The 23,357-nt window shown below is 40.3% G+C and overlaps 1 protein-coding gene across 6 annotated transcripts in view; it reads left to right on the top strand.

The window, feature by feature from the left end:
• Positions 1 to 23,357, top strand: part of SGCG (sarcoglycan gamma) — a 143,737-nt gene that overhangs the window by 64,961 nt on the left and 55,419 nt on the right. For all 6 annotated transcript variants that reach the window (XM_075127368.1, XM_075127350.1, XM_075127347.1 and 3 more), the window contains one exon: positions 8,081 to 8,168. In XM_075127368.1, coding sequence (XP_074983469.1) covers positions 8,081 to 8,168 — 88 coding nt within the window. The remainder of the gene's footprint in view (positions 1 to 8,080; positions 8,169 to 23,357) is intronic.

Consider the following 23,357-nt stretch of genomic DNA (forward strand, 5'->3'; position numbering starts at 1 on the left):
AGCTCATGAAAGCTCATGCTCAAATAAATTGGTTAGTCTCTAAGGTGCCACAAGTACTCCTTTTCTTTTTGCAAAGACAGACTAACACGGCTGTTACTCTGAAACCTTCTTTGAGTTTGAGTAGTGTCCCTATGGGTGCTGCACTGTAGCTGTGCTTGTGTCCCTGCACTGCTGATTGGAAAACTTTGGTAGCAGTGTCGGTTAGGCCCACACATGTGCTTTCTCTCCTCATGCTGCACCACGAGGCTAGTCAGTTCACCCCCCTCAGTTCCTTCTCAACCACCTGTGGCTAGAGATGGAGCCATTAGCAATACATTAAGACTATTGTTCTCTTGGTTTACATACTTATAGTTAGTTAGCCTCCTCGTTATAGTTGTAGCTTTTTCTTTCTCCTCCTTTCTTATTTTACCCTTAAAAAAAAGAAGAAAAAGAGACTTTATTTTCTTCCCACCCTTTTCCCCCCTTTGGGGACCCTTCCCCTCAACAGGGTATGCCCAGTTTGCAGGGCTTCAAAAAGTGCTGCACCTGTAAAGAGGTGATCCTGGTTACGGATAAGCACTCTCAGTGCATTCACTGCATCGGGAAAGGCCACGTACAACAGAAGTGTGGTCTTTGCCAACAACTCCGGCCAAGATCTCGCAAAGACAGCGTTCCAACAGAAGATCATCTTCATGAAGGCAGCTCTCTGGCCCCAGTCACCTGGTAGACATGAGTCTTCCCCACAACCTTCTACATTTAAGGGATGTGGGTTAAAGAAACAGGCTGTGGACTCTTCTCACACATCATCTAAGAAGACAGTGGGAAGTCCCTTAGTGAGCCCCGATATAGCTGTAAGCAATCACCATCTCTCCTGATATCTTCAGCATCGCCGGGACCAAGGCCATCTCAATCTGGCACTCATGCCTCACAAAGACCAACAGCTACTGGTACCACTGACAGGCTCACAGACCCAATGGGCCCAGGCACTGAATCATTGGTACTTAATGACAAGAGCAAACACTCTAAAAAGACACTTCCAGTATGCGAGTCCACTTTGGTACTGCCAGAGACAGCTCGCCCGGCACCTAAGAGACAAGGGTGGACAAGGTCTCCATTCCCCACTCCCCAGCACTGCCGTCAATGCCGGGATGATGAGTACTGGCAGAATCCCACCATTCCAGAGACCTCTGCATGCTGGATGCATCCGAATCCTCACCTCTCAGTACCAAGACCTCTGCCCCAATCTTCTACCAAGCACGAGAAGTATCCCCACTGCCATGCCATGCCCCTTCACTCTCTAGCAAGGGTTCAGACAGTGAGCCAGAGGACGTAGTGTCACAATACTCCTCCCAAATCCCTTTTGATGCTCACTATGAAGGATGTACCCACAGATGGCCCCACGACCACCACCATCGTCTTAGTACGGCTACCTACGGACGCCAACACTGTGCTCTATGCCACCCCAATGGCCATATCTTAGATGTCAGGAGAGCCCTGGCATTCTACCTTAACAGGACAAGGGCCTTTAGGAACTCCCCTAGACTTTTCCTCTCCATTGCGGAAAGATCCAAGGGCTCAGTAATATCAGCCCAAAGGCTCTTTAAGAGCTGGTCTACACTACATAGTTAGCTCAACATAAGGCAGTTATGTCAGTGATTATGTCAGTGTCTACACTACAGCCTTCCTCCCACTGATGTAAGTTCCCTACTAAACTGACATAATAACTCCATCTCTGAGGCATAAGGCTTATGTCAGCGTAGTTAGGGAGGTGCAGTGTCCCTTACATTGGCTGTCTTGTCAATTTCACAACAGGACCCATGAAATTGTCAAGAAAGCCGGGCAGCTAGAGCCCAGCTGCCCCTATGCTCCCCTGGAGAGCTGGACCCTGCTCCTACATGGGAGCAGGGGTGAGAAGCCCAGAGGACTTTCCCCCAGTCCCAGGCGGGAGCTGAAGCCTAGCCAGCTTCGGACCCCTCTCCCAGCTGAGGAGCCCCCCCTTCCTCCCTGCCAAGAGCCAGGCAGCCTTGTCAATTTCATGGCATGGCACCCAGCAGGGATCGGGTGGGGGTTGGAGGGGTGAAAAGCTGGGGCATCTGGACCCCACTCCCTGGAGGCGAGGAGTTATGGGTGGCTTCCCAGTGATCCTGGTGGGGGTCTGGGGCCTAGAAGCCCTGGGTGGCTTTCCTCCGCTCCCTGCAGGGAAGTGGGAGCAGAGGTGGAGGGGCAGCCCACTGAGGGAGCTGCTAGCAGAGCTGAGAGACTGGGCTCTCAGGTCCCCACACTGCCCCTCTTAGGTCAGTGGAAGCATTCTTGGTAAGGATGTTACCACTGACCCAAGATGGGAAGTGTAGGTATGCACTACCACAGTAATTACTGCAGTAGCTGTAAGTTGACCTATATTAAGTCCACTTAGGTTTGTAGTGTAGACATATCCTCAGTGGGTCTCAAATTGCATCAGACAGTGTTACCAAATTCACAACATGACCCTTCCAGGTCCTATTCATACACATTCCACAAGGTTGATCTCCTCACCTATCGTCTTCTTCAGGAATGTCCCTATCTCAGAGGTCTGTAGAGCGGCAACATGGATGTCAGTCTACACTTTCTTAGAACACTATGTGATCACAGGGGACTCCACCTCCAGTGCCATCTTTGGCTCCCCAGTGCTGTCATCTGAAACTGACCTAACAACCCACCAGAAAGGATACTGCTTGAGAGTGGAGCACCCATAGGGACACTACCTGAAGAGGAAGTTACTCACCTTGTGTAGTAACAATGGTTCTTTGAGATGTGTCTCCCTGTGGGTGCTCCACAACCCACCCTCCTTCCCTCTACTTTGGAGTTCTTGTCAATGACTGTCTAGTACAGAAGGAACTGAGGGGCATTAGCCTGCACACACTGACTAGCCTGGTGGCGCAGCACCAGGAGAGAAAGCGCATGTGCGTACCTAACAGACACTGCTACCAAAGTTCTCCAATCAGCAGCACAGGAACACAAGCACACCTACAGTGGCGCACCCATAGGGACACACATCCCAAAGAACCATCATTACTACGCAAGGTGAGTAACTTCTTCTTCTTTGAGGATTATTAACTAATATAACACATAGCTGCTTTGAAATCAGCATAGTTGGATGCTGAAGGAGTCCCTCAGACTAGGGGAATCCTTATTCAATGTTGAGCCACCATTGGAGCTCCTCCACCATACATCTCTTAACTGTCTACGGGGCTGAAGAGAGAGGTGTGGCTGTGGCTAATTTATGCACAGTTGTTGAGGATTCTATTGTCGTCATTGGTTGATGGCATAAATTAGAGGCCTTAGATTGCTGGATATGAGTCACTGTTTCTTTCTGCCCTTCTGAACTGACAGTCATTCAGCATTTGGGGGGTTTTTTAAATTATTTTTTAAAACTTTTGAGAAAAAATTGCCCATGGCTTCATCTCTTTGGGTATCATTTCAGTAGGTATTCTCATAAAATTGTTTATTTGTTATGATTTCAGTTCCTAACTTTGCCTCTTAGGGAACTGGGCCATTCATAGCCATGACAGCAGCTTTCTCACTTGCCTAAATAGTCTTTTTTCTTGGAATCTCAGCTTTTCTCCTCTAATGAGGTCTACAAAGTGCTAAGGAAATACATAGCAGAAAATGCATTTCCTATGCATATCCTCTGGAGACAATTATTAATTTATGCCTTAATTTTGAGTTCAGTGCAGAGACCTAGATGAAATCTTTGCCTCTTAGCTAGTACATATTCATGGGACAGCCACACAGGATGAGTCCTTAGAAATATGTTACTAACTTTTAAGTAGTCACCAATATGTGAATGGTAACTAAAGATCCAGAATATAGTTTATCACATTGGACCACATTGTATTACCAGATTGATCACTTGCTTATTTTATTAAATCAAGCAGCAGCAATCAGAAAAGTGCATTTGAGATGCCCAGATTTGTGTCTGATTTGTTACCAATATATAAACATAATAGATTTAGCTCACAGTCTCTCTTGATCTTTGTTCCCCACCCTAAATATAACTCCTTGTCCTTGGATATTCAGGCTAAACCATTGCTTACTGTTCTTCCTAAGGCTCAGAGGCTGACACACTCATCTTTTTTTACCCTTCCTGTCTTTTCATAAGAATTATTGGTTCTGTTTCTGTTTCTATGCTCTGTAATTTTTTTAAGATAATTTATTAATCTGAAATAATTCCTTTTCCTCATTTGGCAACTTGTTTTGAGATATCCTTTCTTTCTGGTTTTCATATTTACAAGATTTTTGGTTTTATTTTTAAATAAATCTGGACAGCAGAGGGCACTGAGACTGAGGTGGATGCAGGTTGCTTGAGCTCTGAAGTGGCTCCAGGGGAATCTTCTAATGTTGCCCCCTAGAATTCACTATCCAATTCCAAGAAATATTGCATGCTACTGTTGAAACCCCCAAGATGTCTTCTAGTTCTCTGAATCCAAAAACACCAAAAACAGAGGAGATCTGTCTCCCCTACTTATACAAGCAAAATGGTGCCTCAGCAGGATGGAATGCAGCTGATGTCTGTACAATAGGTTGCCACAGATACTTATGAAATTAAATCTACAGTTTCCACCCTTCAGACTACCATGACTGAGACAGAGTGCACTACAGGTTCTGTCCAGATGAATGAGTGAAGCAGAACACAGAATTTCTGAAGTGGAAGATGATTTCAAAGAGAACAAATTACAGGTTATGAAGAACTGTAATGATATCAGATTTATTAATACCAAGCTAATTGATCTAGAAAGCCACTATGATGTAATATCAGGATTGTGGGGGTTCCTGAGTGCATAGAAAAGGGTAAACCCTCTGAATTTGTCCCTAAACTGCTAACTAAGTTGATGTATACAACTGCTGGTAGATTTTTGTTTTAATATAGAATGGGTACAACGGGCCTTTGCCCTCAAGCCAGCTCCAGGAGATGAGACTAGAGCATTGATTGTGAAGTTCCTGAAGTTTGCAACTAAGGACCTTATCAAGTCCAGAGAAAAAAGGATTATGTTATGGGGAGAACCAGCAATTAAAATACTGTTCTTTCACAATTATGCCCGTGATGTGATTGCAATGAGGGCAGCTCGTAACCAAGTGAAACAATTGGCTAGGAACATGAACTTGAAGTATTTTATTAACTACCTGGCAACGCTCCATATTAAAAATGGTAAGAAGATAGTACCATTCAGTTCCTGTTAAGAGACAGAAAAATAACTAAAAAATCTTCAAACTCCTGCCTTGCAAGAGGAGACATCTATGAAATGATCCGACCATATGGAATTTATGTATTGCTCTATCAGGTGTGACATGGTTGTTCTAAATAAGCTGATGGGCACTAGTTGTTATTGATATTAGTTCCTTTTTCTCTCTTTCTTTCATTGGGGTTGAAGGACTAAAGGGTTATTATCAATTTACTTCCTACTGCCCTAACTCATGGGAAAGGACCAGTAATTTAAAATCCATCATTTGATTAGCAATTATATATATATAGTCATTGTTTTATTAGATGGTGCTTCCTGAGGACTAGTATATGTAGGTTTTATTGATAATGTGTGATTACTATAGTTGCAATCTTTGGGGTCCCTGGGGATCTCCACGTTTCACCTGATCTGGCCACGCACTCTAGGTGTCAAGTGTGTATGCATATGTCATTTAGGCCTTCAGGGTATGCTCTCTCAACTAAAATGTGGCAATTACGTCAGTAAGAAAAGTTTACAAACTGCAAACTGTTAGTCACCCCTGCTATATGGTTTGTTATAAGGATAAAATTTCTGTATTATCCCCCACACCTCATTCATCCACCTCTGAGGAAACACTTCATGCTTCGTAGAACTTTGGCATTCTACCTTGACCACAGTAATGCATTCAGAACCTGTAATAGGCTTTTCATAGCATAGTCTGAGAATCAAATGCCAACCAGCATCAACTCAATGTATATCACACTGGATCTCTGACTGTGTCAAGCAATGCTATGATCTTGTGAAAGTCTTTCCTCCAGTGAGAGTAATAGCTCACTCCATCAGGGCGCAGTCCACTTCATCAGCCTTTCTGATCAGTGTTCCCATAACAAATATATGTAAAGTGGCAATGTGGTCATCTGTACATACCTCTTTCAGACATTATGCCATCACTCAAGCCTCATGAGACTATGCTAACTTTAGTAAATCCATGTTGCAGTCTCTTTTCAGACGATCCAAAACCTCACCACCTGTAAGGGAATTGCTACAGAGTCACCTAAAATGGAATGGTTTCAGAGTAGCAGCCATGTTAGTCTGTATCCGAAAAAGAAAAGGAGTACTTGTGGCACCTTAGAGACTAACAAATTTATCTGAGCATAAGCTTTCGTGAGCTACAGCTCACTGCATCGGATGCATGCAATGTATACATGCCCAATTACTTGAAGGAAAAAAATCCAGCAGTTACTTACCCACAGTAATTGTTTTTTGGAGATGTGTTGTGCACATATAAATTCCACAATCCTTCCACCTTGCCTGTGACTTTGGTTAATATTTTCACAAACAGAACAGACAGGAAGGTGACACACATGCCCCTTTTATGCTTTTGTCTGGGTGCATGAGGAGAGCAGGGGCACATGTGTTCCCTCACGGTACTTCTGGCAAAAGTCTCTGACTCAAGAACGTTGGGCACACAAACACCTAAAGTGGAATGTATATGTGCATAAAACATCTTGAAGAACAACAGTTATTGTAGGTAAGTTACCATTGTTTTTTAGTTTCAGGTCTGATTTTTTAAAAATCTTTTATTTATTGGTTAGTTGTTTTCAGGTTTTATTGTCTAATGCACTGGAGTGTGAAATAACTGTTGCTCCATTATTTGTCACCTGCTTGATTACATGACACCTTGACAAAATGGCTAACTTGACTTAGTGGATTTGTTTTATTTACAACAAAGTTATATTTCTACATTAAATACAATTCTGTCCTGACACTGGACCCAGTGGGACTACTCACACTTAAAGTTAAATATGTGTGTAAGTGTTTTCAAGGTGGGAGCCTTGGATCATAACATTAGTGTTACACAGCTTTCATCATCATTCATTGTTTTTCACAGGACCAGTTTTCTGTGGGAGTGCAGGAAGTCTGGGACTCAAGTGCTAAACTTTTATCAAAAGATAAATTGCCAGTAATTGTAGCTGTTGGGCTAATGTTGTAGATTTTGATCATTTTAGAACTACACTTTTAAATTATTTTTGTGTATTTTGAATAAGGTGTTTTTTGTTTGTGTTTTAATTTAAAAAATATTCTGGCAAGAAGACAATAAATGGTTCAAACCTCTAGTGTTATGGCATTTCAACAGGAGACTTTTTCAAAATTTTACCAAGTCATTCCAACTATCAGGTTTTAATAGTTTCTTCCTCTCTTAGAGGAAGAAGGGAAAATCCATATTTCTTATATGAATTGATTCCCATAAGATACTATATTATTCTCAATGTGGTTCTCTGAGATTTTACATTGTAATGTTTTGGGGAATTGATAATCGTTTTGTACCACATGCTGCCATTTCCAAATATATCTACCATATATTCTGTTTTAGAGTGATAAAAAGTGGGGAATAGTCTAGGGAAAAAAGTGTGTGGGGTCATAAAAATACAATATTGACTTCCTCATCTACCTACACCATCAGAAAAAGGTAGATCTGGAAGGAAAACTTGGAGTAGTTATTTATGGATAATAACTGCCAGTTGGAGGTAATCCAAGCCACGAATTTAGGGGGAAAGGGAGCTGGATTGGGGATTTTGGTTAGGCTGATTATAGAGGTGGGGACCAGCTCCTGATCTGAATGTCTCCAAAGTTCAAAGTTGAATCAAGGATTGCAGTTTGGGTCCATCTCTGCTGTACATCAGTGTGTTGTGTGCCTATTAAAATAATTAGGTTTTCTGGTTTTTGTTACATCTGTCAACTAAATGAGAGCTCTAAACCCAAAATATTAATTCAGAGACTTCACACTTTGGCTGGTTTTCTATTGCAAAGGCTCTTTTAATGACTTTATTAATAATATATATGGCAATGATAAATTGTATAAATTGTTCTGCTAAAACTGCAAAACTTTCTTGATACTGTAGGACTCATCACTACTTTTACAGTCTACTCATAATGTGACTGTGAATGCTCGCAATTCAGATGGTGAAGTCACAGGCAGATTAAACGTGGGTAAGTCTAAATTATTTTCCTTTGTTTAGCATCTTGTATGGATTATAATGAATATTTGTAAAGAGCTTTGAATATATAAAGGTCTGTATACATGCTAATTGTTCATTATGATAACCCCATTTGAATAGCCCACCTGCCACACAATATGTACTAAGATTATATTTCTCACTCACCAATTAATTGGTAACTCCATAAATATATAAAACATTTGTTTCCTGCAGGTTTTGACAGGAAAACCAAAGGTTTGGTCTGTTTTTGTCTCACTGTCATTAGCTTTTTTCAAAATTGTTTAAATGGTTCTACTTTCTGTTTTTCTTTCACACTCTTTGATATATATGGTTGTACTTGTTTAAATTAGGCACTTTAGGGGTACAACCGACTGGAGGAAGTAATATATATGCTGTTGCAGTTCATTGAAACCATAGCGTATTTGTGCTTTCATTTTCTCTCTCTGTCCAGAGGGGGGTATCAGCTGGAATCTGAGTGTGGTAAATTCAAATTTGATATGGTCTTGAGTGCTTGCCTTTACATTCACTACAATGGTGTATCATGCCTGAGGCAACTAACAGAGATGTCTAAAGTAAACCTCCTCCTTCAAAGTGTTCTAGAGCAAATTAGGTAAAGTGCCTGAATTATGTCTATTTCTTCAAATTCTGGTGACTGCTGGATTATCTACACTACAAAAAACTCTAATATTGTCTTCCTCTTTGAAGTGTTGGTTCAATAATTTTTTTTACTCTTTTTGAATATATTTTTAAAAAAGAATTATCACCTTACGTTGAGGAATCCAGAACTCTTTAAAAAGACAAGCATTCTTCTTTGAGTGCTTGTCCATATGTATTTCACTTTTTGTGCACATTCATCCCATGCATTCAAGTTTGGATTCTTTTGGCCAGCAATGGCTGTTGGGGCTGTACCTGCACCCTACATGGCCTAGTACTCCCCTACCCAAGAGCATAAAGGGTGGCATGACCCCAACTCTCCCCCAGTTCTTTCTTACCGCCTATTGCTATGAATAAAAACTTTGGCAGTATCCAACCCTTTCATTCACTGTGTGATTTATACTTTCTAGTGTAAATAGTTCATGATAGTTGTAGTTTTAGATCGTTAGTTAACAGTTAGTAATAGTTTTAGTCTTTTATTCTCCCTTTTAAAAAAAGTCCATATTGTTTTCCATTAGTTTTCCTAACGAGACTTTCCCAGTACCAGGTCCCGCCCTTATGGATGAAAAAAAGTCTCCTAGGCTTAAAAACTGCCCATCTTGTGGTATGGTAATGCTGCTTAATCGTGGACCTATTGTGCCTGAGTAAAGGATACATTCCTGACAAGTGTGTCATATGAAGGTCATTCTCTAAGAGAACACAAAGGTAAGAGAGGCTCACCTCAGGCTATTTTTACTGGGGAGGTCTATGCACCTCCCTTCAGATCCTTCTGCACCAAGGCTCTTGGCTCTGGCAACATTGGTACCCATCACTAGGGTACTGATAGCTTCTGTCCACCCCTTCTTTGGTAGTGACATTCTTGGTACCAACAGCTTACTCGATACTGGGTGATCTGACTCTCTTGGAATCACCACTTTTGTGATATGATTTGCTTAATATAAAGACTGATGAAGCCTTACGTTCATTAAAAGATTCTCAAGCAATACTGAGCTCTTTAGATATTTACACACCTACATTGAGAAGTAAGCAAGTCAGGCCACAACCATATTTGAGACAAACCTATTATTCACAACAGAGACCATTAGAAATTCCTAAGAAAAGACAGAGGACTTAGAGGAGGAGGCCATCAGCCTCCACTTTGCTGTCCGTTCATCCTGCTGCATTGACATCAAGGAAATGAATTTGACTCTTATTGGTACTCTTATTTGACTTTTATTGTACATCTTCTCCATTATTCTTCCATTACCTACCTACCCACCCCTCATCCCCTCTTTGGGAACCATTAGTTTTATTTTTGTGGGGCCTGGAACCTTATCACTATAGATCAGTGATATTCAGACTGAGGCTTGCGAGCAAGTGGCTCTTTAATGTGTCTCCTGCAGCTCTTTGCAGCACATGATATTAAAACACTATGAGTTAAATATTAACCAATCTAAGTTATTAACCAATCAGGATGCTTTTACTATGTTACTAACCAATTGTAGTTGATAAAATAATAATGCTTGGTCAGTCATTTTGCTGTGAGAATTATATGTAATTTCTCCGTCATACTGTTTAAATATGAATATATATTGTACTATAGTAAATGTAACAATGAATTTACACTACTGTGGCTTTTTTGGGGTAATGCTGGTTACTAATTTGTCTCCTGAACCACTGAGGTCTGAGTATCAGTGCTATAGAGCTTCTAGAGATCATAGAGATGGGGTATTCCATACAATTGCAGATCTCTCTGTCCCTTTTCATGGGTCCCTACCATAAGAGCTTGTTACATCAAGAAGTGCAATCACCTCCAAGTCTCAGAGTAGTGGAAGAAGTGCCTCAAGAATGCAGGGGAAGGTTACTTTCTAATTCCAAAGCAAAAGTGAGACTGGCACCCTATTATGGATTTGAAACACCTTCATCTGCAGATTCAATTCAGGGTGGTAACTGTGGCTTCTATAATTCCATCCTTAGATCCACAGGACTGGTACACAGCTCTGTCCTCCCGAAGCCCTGTTTTCATATAGCAATTGATCCTGCTCACAGAAAATACCTAAGGTTCAGGTGGGCAATTCCTATTATCAATAGAGTTCTGCCCTTAGGGCTATCAACAGCACTGATGGTATTTATCAAATAACTACTGGTAGTGGAAGCTTACCTGGGTAAACAGAGAGTCCAAATTTACTCCTACTGGGATGACCGGCTCATTCAAGGGACATCTCCACAACAGGTGACCGAATCTATTCACCAAATACTCCAATTTTTTTCCTTTCTAGGACTTTGAATCCTAAATAAAAAAGTTGGTATTACTACCTATCCAAAAGGTAGAATTTATGTGGACAGTGCTAAACTCCACCACAGCAAAGGCCTATCTGCTTCAGCACAAATTCAACACCACAATTTGCACAATGTCACCTAGTCATTATTTGTCATTTTCCATGCAGATATTCTGGAGGCTGATATTCATTTCTGCAACATGATACATTCCTATAGCACCTTCCATTGCGGGTCTCAAAGCACTTTACAAATATTACTTAATCTTCACAATAGCTTGCAAGATTGTTTGTAAATGGAGATAATGTTCACCTAATCTTGCAAGCTATTGTGAAAGTGTTTGTAAAGTGCTTTGAGCTCGGGCTCTGATCGAGCTCCAGCCTGAGCCACAACTTGAAAGTGCTGACTACCCAGCTAGGTTTCCAGCACTAGCATGAGCCTTGCTAGCCCAAGTCTGTTGACTGGGCTGGAATGTTTGTTTCTGTGAGCTGTGTAGATGTACACTCATTGTCTTTAAAACATCAATACATACACCTTGTAGGTTGTAGTTTCAAAATAAGAAATGAATGGAATGCTAAACATATAAGGCAATAATTAGGAGTATGATTATCAACCATAAACACTCAGGGAAAAATTAGAAAATAAATAGATTTGATACATGTCAAGGTTCCTTCCCCACTCTGAACGCTAGGGTACAGATGTGGGGACCTGCATGAAAAACCTCCTAAGCTTATCTTTACCAGCTTAGGTCAAAACTTCCCCAAGGTACAAAATATTCCACCCTTTGTCCTTGGATTGGCCGCTACCACCACCAAACAAATACTGGTTACTGGGGAAGAGCTGTTTGGAAATGTCTTTCCCCCCAAAATACTTCCCAAAATCTTGCACCCCACTTCCTGGACAAGGTTTGGTAAAAAGCCTCACCAATTTGCCTAGGTGACTACAGACCCAGACCCTTGGATCTTAAGAACAATGAACAATCCTCCCAACACTTGCACCCCCCCTTTCCTTGGGAATGTTGGATAAAAAGCCTCACCAATTTGCATAGGTGACCACAGACCCAAACCCTTGGATCTGAGAACAATGAAAAAGCATTCAGTTTTCTTACAAGAAGACTTTTAATAGAGATAGAAGTAAATAGAAGTAAAGAAATCCCCCCTGTAACATCAGGATGGTAGATACCTTACAGGGTAATTAGATTCAAAACATAGAGAACCCCTCTAGGCAAAACCTTAAGTTATAAAAAGATACACAGACAGAAATAGTTATTCTATTCAGCACAATTCTTTTCTCAGCCATTTAAAGAAATCATAATCTAACACATACCTAGCTAGATTACTTACTAAAAGTTCTAAGACTCCATTCCTGGTCTATCCCCGGCAAAGCAGCATATAGACAGACAGACCAGACCCTTTGTTTCTCTCTCTCCTCCCAGCTTTTGAAAGTATCTTGTCTCCTCATTGGTCATTTTGGTCAGGTGCCAGTGAGGTTACCTTTAGCTTCTTAACCCTTTACAGGTGAGAGGATTTTTTTCTCTGGCCAGGAGGGATTTTAAAGGGGTTTACCCTTCCCTTTATATTTATGACAATACAAAATTACGAAAAGCAGATTTAAATCATTCCCTAAAACAACTTATAGGGTGTGAAGCTTTAAGGAGTGAAGGAATTCTGCTTGTGTTGTCTAACTCACCATTTCTATTCAAAATGTTAACAACAGAAATGCAAACCTGATTAAAAATAAAGTCAAATAATTGTATTAAACACATCTATATCAACTTATTTCTTGATTAAAAAGGAAATCTACTGCTTAAGACCAAATCTTCATCATCACAATATAAAACAGACTTTTGGGGTTGCAGTAAAGGAGCGTATTCGATATCTATGTATGGGCAGACATTTATGCTATGTTAGATTGTGTGTTTTAATTTATCAGATGGACATCTATAGAGATTTTTATACATTTGAAGAAATAAATAATTAGTACTGCAAAACATAACAAATGTTTACTACTGACTGAGAGTGACTAAGAATGGCTGCATTTTGTGAATTAGCAAAGTAAGAAAATGACCACAATGAAAAAAGCAAGGATAACATAGCACAATGCATTTTGTTTCTTTGCCTAGTTTAAAATTTATTATACTACCTAATAAATATTTTATAGTATGTTTTCTTATTAATAGCCTTTAACAATAACATCAATTAGATTACATAATAGAAACCAAAATTTACATAATATTCCTGGAAGTTCCAAAATGCATAAAAATATAGGCATGTCCACTAAATAAACATCAACTAGAAAAGGGAAGAGATTTTTTAAAAATTATCTATTAAATGATTGGTATTTCCACTAAATAACTGACTACAAGTAACAATAATCTGGCATTTCCAAACAACCACAGGTAAAAAAAATATTATACATCTAATACTTAAGTTAGAACAAGTTGTCTAGATTTGAAAAACAGATAATGCCCCAAAACCTGATCTTCTGAAGTGGTAAAACATCATCTTTGAATCTAATTTTTTTAAGACGATAAATAAAAAGTAGTCTATAAAAAATACCACAATTTGATTTAAATTATTTCATATCCTTGTATATCGGTATGCATCCAATGAAGTGAGCTGTAGCTCATGAAAGCTTATGCTCAAATAAATTGGTTAGTCTCTAAGGTGCCACAAGTACTCCTTTTCTTTTTGCGAATACAGACTAACACGGCTGTTACTCTGAAACTTGTATGGGCTTGTTTGTTGGAAAAGATTGGGAAATGTATGTATTTTATGACCCACATTGTAAAACCTGTTCTGCTACCCCATTTTGGCAATACCCAAACCAGCTTGCCTAATTTTAGGCTCCTAAATCTTTATTTTGGCATGCTTTGCCTCTTAGAATCAAATCAAACTCAGCCTTCTAACAGCAGCTGCTTTTATATTTGACTAAACATTTTATAGTCTACTGTGAATAAAAATCAAATTTTTAAATAATAAAATCACATTTAAAAAATTTAAATTAAATGCATTTTTCTTTTAAAAAATAAACTTGTTTAAAATTAAATTTGAAATTATGAAAACCTATGTTAAGACCAAAACTTATTATAATCTATTTCAATTAATTTTAATAATGCTGCATCTATGAGACCTCCTCAAATTTTGATGTATTAAAGGATGCTCCTTTTTTAAATTATATGCAGAATAAGATGGAAAAAATCTTTAACACCTGAGGTTAACTTAAGCATTATAAATGTCTCACAATGTCATGTAATACATGAAGTAAGTAGCCATATTATTTTCAAACTTTACAGTGGATCGAATGCTGATGTTTGCATTTTTCCAAAGCTAAGTACTTTCAGTCTGTATTGTGCAGAAAAGCTTTTGACTTAATTACTTTTTGTTTCAGTTTAACTAGCTGGTTCAAAGAGAATATTTTCTTCATTTGGGTTAGTTCATTCAAAGTTGAGAAACCACGTGGAAGCTGAAAAATCAGGGAAGCTCATTTTCCTTTGCCACTCTGTGAATAAAAGCCAAGTGGGAAAAGATGAGATCTACCAATTATAAAATCTAGAAAAACATGGGGCCAGATTTTCAAAGTTATTTAGGCACCTAAAAATTCAGATGGGTGCCTAATGGGCTTTTCATTAGTGCCTAAGCAGATTCGGTGTCTAACTTCACTTGATTTCAATGGGAGTTAGGCATGAAATTTGTTTTAAGATTAGGGTTAGCAAAAAGAAGTACAAAATTTAGTTGCTTATTAAGTGATTCCTATTTGCTCTTTTTGAATGCCAATATTATTTATTCTATTCATAGCATATTGGTCTTCTGTTCTAACTAGTGTTCTGTTAAATTACAGTATCTGTGCCATAGTAAGAATTACCATAAACAAATATTAACTATTTGCATGATACTTCCATGACTGATAATCATGAGACATGCTTAAACAATAATGACTGAGGGATTAAATAAGCAGTTAGAAAAGTTTCAGAGGAACAGCCGTGTTAGTCTGTATTCGCAAAAAGAAAAGGAGTACTTGTGGCACCTTAGAGACTAACCAATTTATTTGAGCATGAGCTTTCGTGAGCCACAGCTCACTTCATCAGATGTGTACCGTGGAAACTGCAGCAGACTTTATATACACACAGAAAAGGTTTACTGCTAAGACCTATTATCCTCAGTCATTACATCCTGGGAATGATGTTGCTGTTATGATATTTTGGTGATCACCCATACCAGTAAGGAGTTCTGTTACCTCCTGCCTCATAACCTTGGTGCCTTTATGCTGTGCAGCTTTGGTTCAGAGCCCTGACACCTGTAGCCAACCCAAAAGCACAAGGTCTCATCCTGACTTCTAAGAACATAGGGTTGGAAGGGACCTCAGAAGGTCATCTAGTCCAACCCCCTGCTCAAAACAGGACCAATCTCCAATTTTTGCCTCAGATCCCTAAATGGCCCCCTCAAGGATTGAACTTATAACTCTGGGTTTAGCAGGCCAATGCTCAAACCACTGAGCTATCCCTCCCTTCCGCCAGCCTATTTAGTCCTTGCAGGGTGACACCAACAGCCCTTCCAGTCCTGAGTCTCTCCAAATCCATCCATCCCGAGTTAAGTACCAGACACTCAGACTTTCCTCCTCTAGTTCATCACCCCCAAAAGATATGAAACCAGTTCCCCAGTCACCAGTTTACTTTTGCACTCACACTCCAGACAGCTTACACACCAAAGACCTGCTTGGAGTAAGATGAAACTTCAGGCTTTACACTTCCAAATTAAATAAACTCCTTTTTCTGATTCAAATTACCTGAACAGTTTCCCAATGTAACCCCTGCCGTAGAGGGGATCCTGCATCTCGTGGACAGCACCTGCCAAGTGACTGTCCCTCAGTTTCTGGATGAAAACTTCAGTTTCAAACCTCCTTTTTAAAAGGATCCCTGCATCTCACCCCCACCCCCCAATCTCTCTCTCTCTTCCCCACCCCCCACTGCCCCCCCTCCCCCAGCATGGTGACCCATAGTTATTCAGAGTTGGGAAAAGTCCCTCCTGAGGTGATAGCCTGGATGTCTCATTGTTTTTCCATTAAACAAATGGCCCATCATTTGTCTTTTCCTGGTTTGTACAATGCTAGGTGCTTGGAGCTAGTCTCCTGTTGTTGGGGAGGCAGCCCTTCCCTCTGATTCCTCACCATCCTGCTGTGAAGTGGAGCTGAATGTTACAGCACAAATTATGAGCAAGCTTTTATATATACACAAATACATACATTCATAACCACGGTCTGTATACCTAGCTCATAATGACCATGAAGTTCAGAACATTACAAAGTTTCATAAAAGACCTTAACATATTTTTATAGCAGAATAACATTGTATACTTTTATTCTTTTGGGGTCAAACTCCCTGTTCTCCTCTTGGGGGTGTCTTGACCCTGATTTGTCACAGTGTTGCTATTATAAGTTTGAAAAACATAGTCATGTGGATTTTTTTAATGAGTGGTCCAGTTTCAGTTGGTATGAACAGGGCCTTGCTGAAGAATTAATGCCTTGTACATTAGCCAGAGTGCTTGAACCATTTCTCAGCATTCCATCCAGTTTATAAACATAAGTAATTGCAGTTGTGGAACATTTATGAGAATAAGTTTGGGATCAGTCCAGGGATATGGTCTTGTCAGGTTATTAAATTATATTTCAACAAAAGAATTATAATCAGTTGTGCCTACAGTAAAAAGAAAGTGATTCAAAATCAAATGTTAGAATCTTAGAATAAGTGTTTAAGACTGATTTAGATATCTATTTTACCTTAAGAATTATCCACATAGGGGAATGGAAACCGTGTCTTACTGGCTGAGTTTCTGTGGAATTTTCCAGTTGGGAGCAGCAGCTATCCACTTCTCATAAATGAACTAGAGCTCCCCCCATAAACCATAGATCCTCCCCGAGTTCACTAAAGGCGAAGCACTTCCACCATGAGGTTCCTTGTCATTAATGCTACTGCACATTTCCCAACTCACCAGTTCATTGCAGCCCCTCAATAACCTAACTCTTGTAGGAGCCATATCTTCATGATTATAGCCTGGCATCCAGTTGGTTGTTCCAGGAACACACTATCATGGGTGGGGCACAACAGTTGTGTGATGTAGGGCAGTGGTTCTCAAAGCCGGTCTGCCGCTTGTTCAGGGAAAGCCCCTGGCGTGCCGGACCAGTTTGTTTACCTGCGGCGTCCGCAGGTTCGGCCGATCGTGGCTCCCACTGGCCGCGGTTCGCCGCTCCAGGCCAATGGGGGCTGCAGGAAGGGCTGCCAGCACGTCCCTTGGCCCTTGCCTCTTCCCACAGCCTCCATTGGCCTGGAGCGGCGAACTGCAGCCAGTGGGAGCCGCGATCGGCCGAATCTGTGGACGCTGCATGTAAACAAACCGGTCTGGTACGCCAGGGGCTTTTCCTGAACAAGTGGCGGACCGACTTTGAGAACCACTGATGTAGGGGACAGTGTTGTTTACTGCAGATTTCATCTAAAGAAAGGTTACCCACAGGTGTGATTGAGGGAGAGATTTTAGTGGAGTATGTCAGCCCCCTGTTCTGTGCCATCGTACTTCCATTCAGCCTGTGGCCCCTTCTTTTGATGGGACATATTTGTTGTTGGATGGCAGGGGAAAACCCAGAACATACTGTAAAAGTGGCACTACTTATTTCTGATCATGCACACAGAGATACCTGAGCGTAAGTGCCTCTTCACTTGCAGAAGCAGAGTGAAGCAGGAAAGCCTTAACTACTTTAAAGCTTTGTTTTGAAAGATTGGCCTGAAAGTAGTTTATAGAGCTAATTGAGGTTAACTGGTAGAGATACAAGTCAGACGTTCTCAATTGTTTATTTATAAAAATACGTCTGTTCATATCATGTGATGAGAGTAGGGGATTGAATCAGGACTTCTGATTATGTTCCTGATTCTGCACATGATTTTGACTGTGACACTAAAATTATGTGCCTTAGTCTACCTGTGTGTAAAATATTTGCTGACAGAACCTCAAAGAAGTGGTGTGACATTTAATGTTTCTAAAGATTTTGAAATCTTGGTATGAATGACTCTGAAGTATAAATGCAAAGGACTGTGATTATTACAGCAAATGACAGTCGAGTAGGTATACTCCTGCATTGTCTGTATCAGAAATGTTAATATTCTTGATGTTGGGAGCTCTCACTGTACACTGTAAAATATGTCTTAAACTGCACTCAGAACACCTAATTTTGGCTAACCACTTGGGTCAGAAAGGGATAACCTTTCTGTGTTTTCTTAAATTCATTTTATTTGTGTGCTTAAGACATAGGTACATGTGCTTGACCCTCCTGTTGAAAGTAGGTCCAAAAATTTAACCCTGATATCCTTATTTGTCCTTATTTAAGGAGAGACAAGAACTAAGATCTCTTTTTACCCTGCTCCCTTTTGTTGTAGCCTTGCCTGGCTCCCTCCCTCCCACCAAGTTGTCCGAGCCTCCTACTCATCCGCATGTGCATTACAGAGTTCCTCTTCTTGCCTCAACCCTGCCAACTTCTACATCATTGGCTAGCTGTTTTCTATTTCTTCCCATAATGACAGGGTAGCACCAGCAGTATGAGGAGATGTGGCAAGGCTCAGATGCTGCCAAGTGAAGGAGGAAATGGTTCCCAATTAGGAGGCACCTCAGCCTTCTTCCCTGGCCACAGACCCTTTCTCCTTCCACGACAGTAGCTCCTACATAACATTTTAAAACCACTGGAAACTGGTTAGATGCCTGTCAGGTTAACTGAGGTGGACCACTATGTGAACATTTGTATGATACAGTTATGTGGTCATGGTAAGACAATGTGTACTGTAGTTGTACATATAGTTATATTTTGGACTACTTCCTGTAATTGTGCTGCATTTGGAAGCACAATCGAAGTCAAGTAGAGTTATATGTTTTGGGGGAGAGGGGCGCAGGGGAATTAATGTCAAGAAATTAGTGGTATAACTGAAGAACAAGCAACTTTGCCTTTACCTTTCTTTGTCCCTAATATCCCTCCGACTGACAAACATTGATTTGACACTGAACCCAGGCATTACTTGTTATTACAAATCACTTAGCCTCATAGACTAAAATGCATCCCCTAACTCAATGAGATGGCCATAAAATCTAACTCAGACAAGACTAGACATGAGACAACAGTTCAGGTAAGGGAAAGTGGAGATTATTGAATAGGGAGGATTCCTGGAAGAACCGTGGTTGAAAGGAAATTGAAAGCAAGACAGGAAGCTTGACCACCAGGAAATGGATCTAAGCATGGACACACCATGAGTGAAGATGCAGTGCTAAGAGTGAGTGGGGATTTAGAATGTAGTAAGGAGAGAGGATTGTAAGGAGAATAGAGAGTGAGGGGAACCATAGGAAAAATGTGAGCAGCATTTGATTAATTTCAGTAATATAATCCCTTTTTAAAAATTCCTGGATCCAGTTTCAAAAGATGTCATTCAGTACCCAGTAGCTGCATCTTGCTCTTCGGCCTTAACATTTGAAAAGGCTGGAACTTTCTTTGATAAGCTGATCAAGGAGTGCAACAAATGAAACCCACTTTGATTTATTAACTGAAGCCTCCAAGACCTGTATAAATGGAAAGGAAAGTCTTTCTTTCCTGAGTCTTTTCTCCCTCAGGTCAAAGAGGAAGTCTTTAAATTAGTGTTCAGTCTTAAAATCAACTTCAGTCTTAAACTGCAACTTCAGTTTTAAAAATCAAAGAAATGGTTATGACCTTTGGTTTGTGTCTTTATAATCTGAGTTGTAATAAAATAATTAGTTTAATTGTCAACATTTATCAAACTTTTGTAATTATATGAATTCTCATTGGTTTTTTTTTAAATTATCCCTCCTCCCAGGGGTGTTCTAGCATAATAAGTGTGTGCCCCCAATGAATCTTCAGTTGGTGATCTGTAATAGTTAGGATTGTACCACAGTTTCTGGAGAATCTTCATGAAGAGACTATTGCCTTTTGTCTTTAGAAGACCAGAATCACATCTTGAATCCATCTGTGTAGCAATGCGATGACTTGCTGGCATGGTGCCTCCTGCTGGTTGTCTCAGGAATTAGCTCTCCAGCATACAGAGCGCCCTCTGCTAGCCAGGGTCTCACCTGCAGCTGCCCCCCCTCACCCCCCATGTCCCTCCCAGACCCCAGTGCCCCTGCACCTCAGGGTTCTGCCCCAGCAGTACCCCCACTCTGGGTCTCCCCTCCCAGGGGAACTCCCAGCCCTCTATCCCCACCTTGCCTCAGTGGCTATTGCCAGTCATCATCTAGCCCCCCCACTCACTGAGGCAGACTGCAGTCTGTAAACCACTCATCACTGGCAAGGGGATCAGACTTTGCCTCTGCCTAACCCTAGGCTGCGCCTCTGCAACCCTGGTACCTGTTTTGGCTTTTATCAAGGCGCACAGCCTGGGGATTTGCCAGGCTGGAGCTCCCCAGCTCCTCTTTCCTTTCCCCAACCCTACTGTACTCCTGGTACCCTGATCTCCCAGGCAGTCCAGTCCTTCTCTCTCTACAGCTAGAGAGAGACTGACTCAGCTCCTGGCTCACAGCCCTTTTATAGGGCCAGCTGTGGCCTGATTGGGGCATGGCCCCAGCTGTGGCTGCTTCCCCAATCAGCCTAGTCTTTCACAGGAGCGGGGTAACTGCCCCACTACAATCTGCTTTTGCAACATCAGGCAAGGGACCAACAGCATGAGAATCCTAGGTTCCACATGTATCAAGTCATTCTGTGGAGGAAAACACACTAGCAGAACAGGCCTCAAAGCCATGCAGTGTCTGTGCTAACAGATCCGAGCACAGTGAGCTCCTTGGGCTCAATTCACCTTTGCCTTCCTCCTTGTCATTTACGTTATATTACATTATATTTACATTAGCTATAACATCACTGTGGTCTTTGTTTGGATGTTCATTTTAAGTATTCTAAAGTTAGTGACAATCCACTTCGATAACTATAAAATCGGGATGCTTTGAAATGCAAAATCTGTGAAATTCTCTACACCAACCAATAAAGCATGGAAATATGGTAACAATCAAAATGATTTATGCAGTTTGAAAGCAATATTATAGTTTCCAGACATAGTGTTGACTATCTCCTGTGTCCATCACTGTAGTTTGAGGTAGCTGCTAAAGTAAGAACAATGTTTGTGCTATGAATTTTTTTGTAACAAATGGGAACAAAGTTATAACAATACAGATAAAACAGTGTCAATACTTAATATATTACTTCATTAGTATTAATTGTCTTCTATAAATTGCTGCACTAGAGTGTCAGATCATTTTTATTTTTCTTATCGGTGTTGTGACATTTCATTTTCAAGTAATGATATTTTTTCATTAGAGACATAATAGGCAGAGAACAGTGTTAATGAAGCATGTTGTACATAAGAGTTTGATAATGTTTTTACAGGGAAAACCCTGAAGCCAGTTTTATAAACTTGACTTAATTAATAACATCATAAAATCATTAGTTTTCCCTTCTTTACTTTTCCCAGAAGGCTTTCATTAAAAACTTCATTTTTTCTTTCTTTCTTATTTTTAAGATAGGAGCCAAAATGTATTTCATCAAGATCTCTATACTGCAGAAAAATTATTACTTGCATGACTTTAATCAATGTCCAGCTGGATTGTGAGAAGCAAAGATATGATACAAGAGTAATTAATAGAAAGAAAAATTACAAACCTCATTGAAGAATTTTAGAGGTGAATCAGTGTTCCTAAAAAGGTTTCAGAGTAACAGCCGTGTTAGTCTGTATTCGCAAAAAGAAATAAATTGGTTAGTCTCTAAGGTGCCACAAGTACTCCTTTTCTTTTTGTTCCTAAAAAGGAGAACTTACACTGTCCATTCCAGGAGGAAAAGTAGAGTTTTGATCCCAGTAAAGTAAAAGGGGTATTTAAATTTTAGTGACTTGATAGATTTCATAATTTCAAGGCATAACTTCTTGTTTTATTTAACAGTAAGCTTCAATTTACTCAGATTAGCCACCATTTAGAGAATGACAGGAGGCTGCCAATAAAGCACTGTGCAGACTTTTTAATTGATCCTTCTTTCCCTGTTTCCTCTTGTTTTGATGCATGGCAGGTGTGTATTAAACTTGTGTAACTATTAGTCTTCTATGATACCATAGTGTACTTGGATGTACAGAATAGTGAAACCTTTTTAAGATATAAACAATAAAAATTGAAATACAGGAGAAAATAAAGAAAAATAATGTCAGTAGCAATGCATTTGAGATTAAAGTTAATTAAACATAATCAAATGCAAATTAACTCCGAAAAAATTAAACTAGTCATTATGGGCAAGATTCTGATATCCAGACTCCCATTGAGTAGTAAGCATCTTACTGTGCAAGAAAGTCCTACTGACATCAGTGGAACACTTGCAAATTAAGGTATCACTCAATGGAAGAGTTTTGGACTGTCACTGTATATCATTTTCATATTGATCTTTCTCAGTACACAAGAAATATTTTACATTGTCCAATTTCAGGAAAGCACTGAAGCATATTGACTTCAAATTCTGTGACCTTTTTGTGCACTGGTTTGGTCTGGAAAGGCATGATGGTGCGCTCGGGGCTAGGAGTCTATAAATTTGTGAAGCCACCTGTTCATTCCCTTCTTTCATGTGCCATGGAGAAAACAGGAAGATTTGCATTGCTCTCAACATGCTCATAACACTTGCAATTCTGCAGTATGAAAATTATTATAATAAAATCGCATGCTTCAGGGCTTCAGCCAGTTGCTTGCAACAGTTAGGAAGCGATCCTCCTCCTCCTCTCTTTTCCCCCACCCTCAATGCACAATTGGCCAGAAGTATATTTGTTTGCTTGTTTTTGTCTCCTTTCTCTGAAAAATCAGGGATTAGCCACAGCTGGAGATGGGACACCAGCTGGGCATGGATACCAATGCTCTGCAGTTGCACAGAGAATCCTCTTTCTTAGCATATGTCTACACTACAATTAGACATGTGCAGGGCTGGATTAAGGTTATGAGCGGCCTAAGGCTAATAGGAGGAAAGGGCTAAGTATGAATTACATATTACAAAAATTATGAAGTCATCAAACATTTATCTACTTACAAATTAACAAGTTTATTTTACTCTCTCACTACTATCTAACCCTTTCGCTACACTCAATTCTTCAAACAGATAGTTCTGAGTAAGAGGTAGCACAAGGGATGCTACGCTGTCCTTCTTTTAGGCCTCCTTCCTTCTAGGTGGTGGAGTGCTCATCTCTATGAGGAAGAAGACTGCAACATTCCCCATC

Source organism: Caretta caretta, chromosome 1 (genome assembly GCF_965140235.1).
Source record: "Caretta caretta isolate rCarCar2 chromosome 1, rCarCar1.hap1, whole genome shotgun sequence".
In the NCBI taxonomy this organism is placed as follows: Eukaryota; Metazoa; Chordata; order Testudines; family Cheloniidae; genus Caretta; species Caretta caretta.